The sequence below is a fragment of the Sinocyclocheilus anshuiensis genome, unplaced genomic scaffold (genome assembly GCF_001515605.1).
Source record: "Sinocyclocheilus anshuiensis isolate Anshui unplaced genomic scaffold, SAMN03320099.WGS_v1.1 scaffold298, whole genome shotgun sequence".
In the NCBI taxonomy this organism is placed as follows: Eukaryota; Metazoa; Chordata; class Actinopteri; order Cypriniformes; family Cyprinidae; genus Sinocyclocheilus; species Sinocyclocheilus anshuiensis.
Genome location: NW_015547640.1, coordinates 33455 through 41517, shown reverse-complemented (window position 1 = coordinate 41517; position 8063 = coordinate 33455). Strand labels below are relative to the sequence as shown.

At 33.7% G+C, this 8063-nt stretch overlaps 2 protein-coding genes across 3 annotated transcripts in view; one reads left to right on the top strand and one right to left on the bottom strand.

Moving 5' to 3' along the window:
- The window catches only part of mcc (MCC regulator of WNT signaling pathway), an 89185-nt gene extending 86609 nt beyond the window's left edge, over positions 1-2576 (top strand). The window contains exons 18-19 of the mRNA XM_016503973.1: positions 71-193; positions 1687-2576. Coding sequence (XP_016359459.1) covers positions 71-193; positions 1687-1867 — 304 coding nt within the window. The 3' untranslated portion in view covers positions 1868-2576. The remainder of the gene's footprint in view (positions 1-70; positions 194-1686) is intronic.
- Positions 2577-4943: 2367 nt separating this feature from the next.
- The window catches only part of ppp1cc (protein phosphatase 1, catalytic subunit, gamma isozyme), a 21950-nt gene continuing 18830 nt past the window's right edge, over positions 4944-8063 (bottom strand). Inside the window, exons 7-8 of one of the 2 annotated variants that reach the window (XM_016503977.1) lie at positions 5700-5823; positions 4944-5660 (exon numbers count right to left, since the gene is read on the bottom strand). In XM_016503977.1, the coding sequence (XP_016359463.1) occupies positions 5734-5823 (90 nt within the window). In that variant the 3' untranslated portion in view covers positions 4944-5660; positions 5700-5733. Of the gene's footprint in view, positions 5824-8063 lie in introns of both variants that reach the window. The other variant, XM_016503976.1, reaches the window with a different exon arrangement.

Here is an 8063-nt window from a genome sequence, read left to right as displayed (position 1 = left end):
TGTGTGTGTGTGTGTGTGTGTGTGTGTGTGTGTGTGTGTGTGTGTGTATGTGTGTGTGTGTGTGTTGCAGAGAGAAGAAGCTGAAGGGTCGTGTTCAGGAGTTGGTGGCGGCGTTAGAAAGACTGACTAAGAGCAGTGAAGTCAGACATCAGCAGTCGGCGGAGTTCGTTAACGACCTGAAACGAGCAAACAGGTACCAAACACACACGAACAAACGGCTCAGAGGTTTGGACTGATTTGAAAACAGATTCAGTGGAGCGGTGGATGTTTGTGTTGGGCTGAGCAGCGCCTCCTGCTGGTCTCAGCGTTTAATAGTGTTTAATACAAGCTGCTCAAACTCTCCTGCTCAAATGTCACCGAACACCATTAATGCTGTTATTGCACATGGAAAATTGCTGCTGAATATGTGTGTTTGCATTTACCAGGGTTATTTTAGTGTTATTTATATATTATTATACTGTTTATTAATATGTGACCCTCTCTGTGAAATCCAGGCTAAAGTCTCAAAATCTAATTATGAGATAACAAGCATCAAAGTTTGATTTCAACCATTAATTTCACTATGATTTCAATTTTTGACATGGCCTTACTCAGTCAATATTAAAGATATAAATGTTATATTTTCACAGAATGTTCTTTACATTATGAAGGATGATTTTATGTAGAAAACAGTAAATCACTAAAAAATGACTTTAGCTGGGTTTTCACAGACAGGGTCACATATTTAGAATCAGCTTTGATTTTTATATTTTCGGTTTTAATTTTATTTTAAAAAATTGTTTTATGTGCTTTTTTCTTTTCTTATTTCAATATATCTGTTTAGCTTTAACAGTTTTATTTCAGCTTTAGTAATTTTGGTACTTCAGCTTATTTCAGTTACTTGCTAAGGCAACATTTCTGTTTTGTTTTTTTTTAAGTTTTTCTTTTAATTTATATTTTTTTGTTATGCACTCGTCATTTATATTCACTTTTTTATATTTCTGTTGAGCCTTAATTATTTTCAGTACTTCAACTTATTTCAGTTAGTTGCCAAGGCAACATTTCTAATTTTCGTTAGTTCTTTTTTTAACACTGGATTTTTCCATGTACTATTTATATTTTATTTTGTGCTTTTGTCATTTTTATTCATTTTTTTATATTTTTATTTAGCTTTATTTTTATTTTAGTTTTAGTAATTTTAGTAATTCAGCTTATTTTAATTAGTTGCCAAGGCAACATTTTTAATTTTCATTTAAATTTAAGTTTTTATCTAATATTTTTTTTATTTTATTGCATTTTTTATTCTATTTAGCTTTAGTTTAGTTTAGTTTTTTTACAAACAAAACAAATGTGTGTGTGTGTGTGTGTGTGTATACGTTTTTTTTGTGTGTTTTACATTTCTGTTCAGCTGTTTCTTTTTTTTGTTTTTTAAGTTTTAGGTTTAGTACATTTTTAGTAAGTGTTTCACATATTTTTTTCCATCTAATATTTGTTTATATTTCTATTCAGCTTTAATTTATATTTATTACAGTTTATTTTTAGTACTTAAACTTATTTCAGTGAGTTGCCAAGGCAGTGTTTTTGATGTTCGTGAAGTTTTTATTTCAGTGAGCTAAAGCGTTGGAGCTGATGAGTAGTGATGGAGCAGAGCATGTCAGCGGATGGTCAGTCCAGCAGTTAAAGCTGTGCTGTGTTTGTATCACGCAGTAATCTGGTGGTGGCGTACGAGAAAGCCAAGAAGAAGCACCAGAACAAGCTGAAGAAGCTGGAGTCTCAGATGATGGCGATGGTGGAGCGGCACGAGACGCAGGTGCGGATGCTGAAACAGCGCATCGCTCTTCTGGAGGAGGAGACGTCTCGACCGCACACCAGCGAGACCTCGCTCTGAACTCGTGAAAACTCACGAACACGAGACACGTGTGTGACACACCAAACCCTCCAGACATCACCGTCTCAGCAAAACCACACAAAAGTCATCATTCTGTCATCTCTTCTGAGGAACATGAAAGAAGACGTTTCTCGGGATGTTCACGCTGCTCTTTTACACAACAGCGACTGTCCAGAAACAAAAAGCATAAGCCCTCAGACGTGCTCGTTTTGTCAAGTAGGAGACGGCGTTTATTTTATACTGTTCAGTTTTTCCCATTTATGATTATGAGGTTCACAGTTTTTATGCTTTTACTAGTCAAACCGGTAATTATGAGCAAAAATCCTCATAATTATTCGTAATCTCAGAATGAGTACAGCAGCACAAAGAGACAAACTCGTCGCTGGTTTAGTTTAAGAATTTCATAATCATACAGTGTAGAGAAATAGAGTTTTGAGCAATAAATGAGATTAAACTCTCAGGCCTCACAGGACTAGTTAAGCCTCCGATGAAAATTCTGTCATCATTTACCCAGTTTCCTAACATTGGTAATCTGTGCTGGGTTTATGATCCATAATCAGATTTATGAACTGTAAATACAGATTGCAGACAAATCAAGGCCACAAATGATCAATATGAGATGAATTATTGATTTGTTAAAACACCACTTATATTGGCTGATGAGATGTTAAACATCAATATATTATTTTATCTGTAACGTCACTTTACAATAAAGTCTCATTTGTTAACATTAACTATTAAGAACAATATATTTATCTTTACTAACATTAGTTAATAAAAATAAAATTTTTGATTTTATAATATTAATAAATGTTTACATTAAGATTTCTAAATGCTTTAGAAGTATTTTTCATTGCTAGTTTATGCAAACAAATGAAACCTTGATGGTAAAGTGTTACCAATTTATCATCAAAATTAGATTATTTTTTTAAATTTCAGTGTCATATTTACACTTCTGCTGATCCTGAGCAATTTTTTGATTATGTTGAGGTTTTTTGCATTAATCGTTGTGTTAATTGCATTAATCAATGAAAACATTTCATTTGTTCATGAGAAATTATTTCTTTCTTTAGAATAACATGCACTGATGAATTGTGCAAACAACAATAATAAACTTTAGTTTTTATAGCGCCTTTAAAAGTTGCATCTCAAAGCGCTTTAAAAAATAAACAAATGCATTGAAATACAAAAAGAAAAACAAAACGACTCAGAGAAAGTGAGTTTTAAGAGAAGATTGAGAAACAATGAAAGATAGCAAACGTTTTGATAACTTCCAAAAAAATAAAAGTGCATACAAATTTTCCAAGTGGAGAAAAATTCATTTAAAAAAAATTTTTTAAGAACATTTTTATTCCATGCTGGAAATCTGATGACAGAATCTTCATTTTTGTGTGAAATCTTGCTTCAGCCTTCATGTTGTTTGTTTGCATGTAGTTTTTAGCCGAGGAATGTAACGTCACTCAACATCGCCAAATCTCACATTTCAGTTCACGCAACAAACAGGCCGTCTTTTCCGAGAGGTTTGATCTTCATCACGTTTCGCTTCTTCCAGGACGACAGAAGCACTTTTCCACAGTCTGCTGGACCGGATCACCACATTGCCTTCTTACGGACGAGTATTTATTTCTCCCTCTCCTGCAAAACATCAACGAGACCTCAAACTCACGTTTTTATACGATCCTGCGACTGTTTACACGCTCGAGCTCCAAAGCAGCTCGTAAAACACAGATCTAGTGAAGATGGTGATAATTATGCATAAACAGCTTTCATATTTCTCAGTTATGAGACTGACTTTTAAGTGCTTGACATTTGATTCATGGTGAAATATTCAATGCAATAGAAATGCTTTTCTCTCGTTCGAGGCGCTGTTAAAGGAACAGAACTACTTTAATGTGAACAAGCATTTAATACAAGAATCCATTATTCATAATGCAGGTCTATTGATCTGCATCTGTGACTTCATGCTTGACGATCAAATGTCATTTTCATGGTCTTTCTTTGTGCATCAGGAAGTAAAGGAATGAACAGAGGGATCGATTATGAGACATATGTGCGATGCTTGTCCTTCCTTTCGTGAAAAGTATATGCATTTCCATAAACGATGGGCTGGAGAAACTATAAAGGGTTTGTGAATTGTACTTAATTTGCACAGATCTGTTTATGAATCAAATCTTTGCAATCATTTTGTTTTATTTTAATACAGAATGTATTTGTTTATATAATAAATAAATAATGCAACACTTTATGTTAATGACTCCAGTCATATTTTACTGGCAGACGTTTTAGTCACTTTTATTCCAGATGTATTTCTGCATTGAAATATTCAACAGAAATGTAGGTCGAGGTTCATTGATTGAATGGTGAAATGTTATTACAGTGTCATGAACATTTTTTCAAGCAAGCATAATGTTCCAAGTGCAATGCTTTATAAATCTCAAATAATTCCTGAAGAGCTTTTAAAATTCAGTTCTCAAATATTTTCTCAAATTCTCAAAAAATGTATTTTTAGCACCCAACTTTTCTTTTTTTTCTTCCACGAATTTCATGTTAATATTTTAAGCATGTTTTAAATTTTCAGACGTTTTAAGAACATTTAAGTTCTCAAATATTTTTTAAATGCATCTTTTCAGTTCTTAAATATTTTCTTAAAAGCAACTTTTTAAGCTCGCAGATATTTCTCTAAAAACATTTTTTTAATCTTAAATGCTTAGTACATTTAAGTTCTTAAATATTTTAACATCTAAGTTCTTAAGTATTTTTAAGAACAACGTTTTTAATCAAGTTTTTTCTTACGAACATTTAATTTCTTAATTTTTCAATCTTCATTTTTTTTAAACATAATTGAATAATTTATATTTGCTCATTTAAGAACAGTTGTGATGTTTATATAATTTTTAACCTCTTGAGAACAATTTAAAAGTATTGTTGGGAATACAAAATAATTCTCAAGTCATGAAATAAAACTGAAGAATGTTGAGAGAATTTTGTTTTATGATTAGTGAACCTAGCTCCGAATTCATTTTAATTTCACCTTTAAATCGCATGCATGTCTGAAATGAACAAACGAACGCTGCAATAATGTTTCCATCTCCCTTCGATTTATTCTGCAAGTATAACAATTATTTATAGTGTGGAAAACTGAATTATTGCCAAGACTGAACAAAACATTTCCTGTATATTTACAGTGAGAGTTTGGGTTAAACAGAATTTATATGAAATACTGTAGAAATTTGCAAGAAAAAAGTTTTCCTGACGTGATCCACCTGATGAGGAGCTACATTATTCTGAAGACATGCTGAAGGTGGCATGCCCCGAGAGAAAGCCACGGCCTTGTGTCCTATTCCTCGAACACTAATGCATGCAACAGAAACGTCCGGCACATCAACATGCCAGAACCCAAGAAGAAGAAAACAAGGCATCGCGTCAAAACACAGAAACTTGATGTTTCAGTTCACACACTCGCACAACATCCGTTCGTTTGCGATCATGAAAACAAAAAAAGTACAAAATCTAAATGATAAAAGCGGACTGAATGTCAAACCTCGTGGCACATTCACGAGACCAAAATACAAAAAAGCTTCAGGTGCATAAAAAAAACAGACTGGTTGGTTCACAGTGGTTTGCATCTTAAACGTGGCGTTCCTCCTGGATTTCTATGCGAGGAGACGCTGTGTCAAACTGATTCATCGTCCTGAAGTGGGAATAAAAAGCCGTTTGTGAGATTAAAAGGCTCCCCTCTAATATGCGAGCGGCCGCTCGGGACGGTAAACGAGGAAAACACGAGGTCAAGAACGGAAATAAAGACGCAGTGGACGGTTCATCCTGATCTGAGCGTATGATACAAGTCCAGCCGGCTCGCGCGAGCCTCATTTCTTGGCCTGTTTGGTGACCACGTTCCTGGGAGGAGTCACTGGACGACTGGAGTTTGGCTTCTTCTTCTCTGCCGGCTTCAAAATCTGCAGGAGCAGAAATCAACACGTCAGGAATCGGAGAAAAACAAACTAGTGAATGAATTAGGGCTGCTCGATTATGGCAAAAATCACAATCACGATTATTTTGGCCAATATTGTAATCACTATTATGAGGGGGCCATATGACCAAAACTTTACATGAGTGATTTATTTAAAGATAGTGATACATTATCAAATATATATTTCCTGTAAATAAGGTTGCTATAACATCGACATTGTAGAGACCGGCGGCATTTCAAAACAAACAAACAAAAAGTCCTCAAAATTACTGAAAATAATTAAACTGTCAGTAACAAAAAATTTTAAAAAAGCAAAGGACAAATACAATAGAATAAAAAGATACAAATGAAACAAACTGCTTTTTATGCAAGTCTCGAGCAGTTTACAGCCTACTACAGAAATGAACAATCAAATGTAAAATAAAACGGCATAGTCTTCACTATAAGAATTCAACTTTTTTGTTTCTTATTAAAGCTACAGAAGTCCTTCACTCGAGAGCAGTGTGTGATTTTGAATTGGTCTTTTGTTGTTAATGAATATGAAGCACACAGTCGCAGCAGGAAAATAGCCCGCTGTCACGTTAAGAGCCGCACGGATACAATTTACGTTACACGCGTATTTACATTCTCAACTCTTTACGTTAATTTATTACATGACCGACGAAGGTATACATGAATAATCACTAAGTGCCACATTTTGGTGTGTATTTGACCGTTTAGGCGCTAAAAGATGACTTTAGATGATTCTTCCTGAGGAGCAGCGCGAGTTCTCTTTCACGCTTTTAAAAACGTGAATACATATATAAATCAAGCACATCCCATTTTGCAAAAGTCACATTACATGATTGTACTGATTTGCACGTGAAATTGGGCTTTTATGGAGGTACGAAAGGGGGTGGAATGGGCCACAATAATCGTTTTATCTCGATTATTGTATTTTCATAATCGTTGGAGGCTGAAATCAAAACTGTTTTTCGATTAATTGCACAGCCCTAGAATGAATTAAACAACATGGGCATCACAAGTCCTGTTTCTGGTCAGCATTTTCTTGTTTCTCACGAGTTTTAATCATCTTTTTCTCATCATGAGTTCATTTTGAACTGTTATGGGCATCTTGCATGTATTAAAACAATGCATAATAAAAATAATAACAGTAAAATTCCATGCTTAAATTATTAAAAATTTTAAATGAATATTAATGAAATGTCTGTTTAAAGGAAAGTATATGTCTGAGGTCCTGTAAGCATCATTGTTTTTTTTATATCCATATTAATGTACTTTTAAACATCACATTGTATCATTTGTTTTAAAATAGTTTAAGGTGTATTAAATGCATTTTTAAAACTTTGTTTATTTTCTAATTTTCATTTGATGTCCCTGGCAAAAAACTGTATTTTCACTTCAAATGGTTATTTACAATATTAATGCATTACATAAAAAATAAAAAAAAAAATCACCAAACAAATGACTAAAAACTAAATATTCCATGAAGTCTCACAAACAATAGGATTTCATAAAAACAGTAAAATTATGTTTAACTCTTTCCCCGCCAGCGTTTTTGAAAAAATTAATATCTGAATATATTTGTTGTATGACTATCTAACATGCAATACATCAAAATAAAGATCAGACCCTCTACTTTCAAACAAAAAATCTGATTAATTCTAGCTTCAAGCCCTGTTTTTTTTTTTTTTTTATCAACACTTGAATGTAGGTAGGTTTCATAAAAAAGCAACATTTTGAGCAAAAAGCTGAGAAAATCACATTTTTATCAAATACTACATCTGCATCATATTCAGTACAATGATCAAAGCAAATATGCAGTAGATGGCTTCCATCAGCACCCCTAAAGCTTGCACAGGTCTTTCTGGATCCACATTTCACTCTGTAGCATCAGGCAGTTTTCATTTATATGCGGTTAGTGTTGATGATCACATTATTTTTATATGCATATGCTTACATACGAGATCGCTCGTTTCTGCGTCTTCCTGGTCTGTGTTTTTGATCGGCACGCTCTAGAGCAGTGGTCACCAACCTTTTTAGGCCCAAGATCCCTGACCTCGGCCTTTATGAAAGACAAGATCTACCTATTGAAGAATTGATAGAAAAAGACATCCCAGATTGTACTTCAAATTTGAGGCCTTTTACTTAGTATTTTAATTAGTGATACGCCGATCATAACTGATTCAGAATTCAGATTTTCTTTTCTTTCTTTCTTTTTTTTTT